This window comes from Alligator sinensis, unplaced genomic scaffold (genome assembly GCF_000455745.1).
Source record: "Alligator sinensis unplaced genomic scaffold, ASM45574v1 scaffold1296_1, whole genome shotgun sequence".
Lineage (NCBI taxonomy): Eukaryota > Metazoa > Chordata > Crocodylia > Alligatoridae > Alligator > Alligator sinensis.
Window position 1 is genome coordinate 348,972 of NW_005842865.1, and position 1,819 is coordinate 350,790.

The 1,819-nt window shown below is 47.2% G+C and overlaps 1 protein-coding gene across 1 annotated transcript in view; it reads right to left on the reverse strand.

Annotated features, from left to right (window-relative positions):
- Positions 1-1,819, reverse strand: part of MAP4 (microtubule associated protein 4) — a 164,922-nt gene that overhangs the window by 71,405 nt on the left and 91,698 nt on the right. Inside the window, 1 exon segment of the mRNA XM_014525701.2 lies at positions 1-1,819. This exon segment is cut by the window's left edge and continues 2,058 nt beyond it; it is cut by the window's right edge and continues 12 nt beyond it. Coding sequence (XP_014381187.2) covers positions 1-1,819 — 1,819 coding nt within the window.

A 1,819-nucleotide genomic window follows, 5' to 3' on the forward strand; every position in this document is an offset into this window, starting at 1 on the left:
CTGTATCTGTCAAAGTCCCCAGCGGATGCTCTGCTGTACTTGAATCAGGCTCTTTGCCTCTATCGGCAAAGGCCGTGTCTTTAGGTTTTTCAGCTGTCTGCACTACAGCAGGAAGGTTATGTGCCTCTATCTTAGTTTCCAGAGGAAGAGCCTGCTCAAAAGCACTTTTTTCACTTTTTTTCCTTCTCCCATCACTCCCCCTCTTCCTAGGTTTGTCCATCACAGGCGTCACACTGGAACCTGTCACAGGCGGTTGCTCTAACGCACTACATTCAGAATCCTTGTTTTTCTCTGTCATACTTACTCCCTTGGTTTTACCGACTCTCTCGGCACTAGCAGGAAATCTGGCTGCATCTGTCTTAGCCTCCAAAACAAAGGTTTGCTCTGACAAGCTCGAGTCACCTTTTCCAGCAATACCCTCTTGCCATGTTTCAGTTACCAGTGTAGTGGGGCCTTGCACTTGGGTTGCATCTGTGCTGCCTTCCAGCAGGTGTTCTCCAGTAGTTAAACCACTTCCCTTGCTTTTACTATCAACACTTATTTCTTTAGTTTTGTCATCTGTCTCTACGACAGCAGACAGACCACTGGGGTCTGCCTTTGCCTCCAGAAAGATCGGCTGCTGGAAATAAGTCTTTTCAACCTTTTTGCTTTTTCCATCACCTGTCCTTTTCTTTGGCTTGTCTGCTGCTTTTGGCGCACTAGGATATGTTATCTTCTCTAATAAATGCTCTGCAGTTTCCTTCCCTCTCTCAATAAAGCTTGAGTCTTTAGTTTTGTCATCTGTCTCCACTACAGCAGTAAGTTTGCTGGTATCTGTAGCCTCTAAGAGACCTGGTAGCTCAGAGGAACTTTTGACCTTCTTGCTTCTCCCTTCACCACCCTTTTTTTTGGGTTTGTCCATCACCACAGCTATGCTGGGGTCTGTCACAGCCTGTGGTTCCAATGCCGTGAAGCCAGTCTCCTTGCTTTTATCAGTGACATACGCCCCCATAGCTTTGTCAGCTGGTAGGGGAGGAGCAGGGAGTTTGACTCCATCAGTCTTGGTCTCCCAAAGACATGGCTGTTCTGAAAAATGGGGGTCAGCCTTCCTGCTTTCTGCAGCAATATCCTTGGGTTTCTCTTCTACCAGTGGTAGGACTGGTCCTTTGGTTATATCTGTGGTAGCCTTCAATAACTCCTCTGAAGTGCTAACGCCAACCTGCGTGCTTTTAGCAGAGGAATCTGTTCCTTCAATTTTGTCAACTGTCTTCAGCACATCAGGGAGCTCGGTCATCTGTGCCTTGGTGTCTAAAACAGCAGCCTGCTTGGAGAACCCATTTTCAGCTCTTTTGTTTTTTCTATCACTACCTTTTTTCTTTGGTTTCTCATCCATCAAAGCCCCACCGGGAGTTTGAATTTCACTTGGAACCGTCACATTTGCTTCTCCAGCCTTGGGAGACGTGTATTTAGCCTCCTGACTTTTATCAAAAGGGAAGATTTCTGCAGGTTTGGCCTCTGAAGGACTTTCCACTTTGTTTAGACTGATGCTTTCTGAAAGAGGTGCCTTGAGGTCAGAATACCCCAACTCTTTACGCTCCATCTTTTCATTTTTATCAACAGGACTTCTCTCCAAAGGCTTGAGCTGTGTCGGTGCCGAGCTGGGTTCCCCCATCTTAGTCTGTTCTGTTTTGTACCCTGGCTGCTCCGCGGTTACCCGTTTTCTTCTGCCTTTGGATTGCAGCATCAAGCTGTCATCTTTCATTTCCTCCGCTTTGACGACTTCTCCAGTTTTTGCATGCAGCGGGAGTTTAAGTGGTCCTTCCTGCTGCCCTGCTGCTGA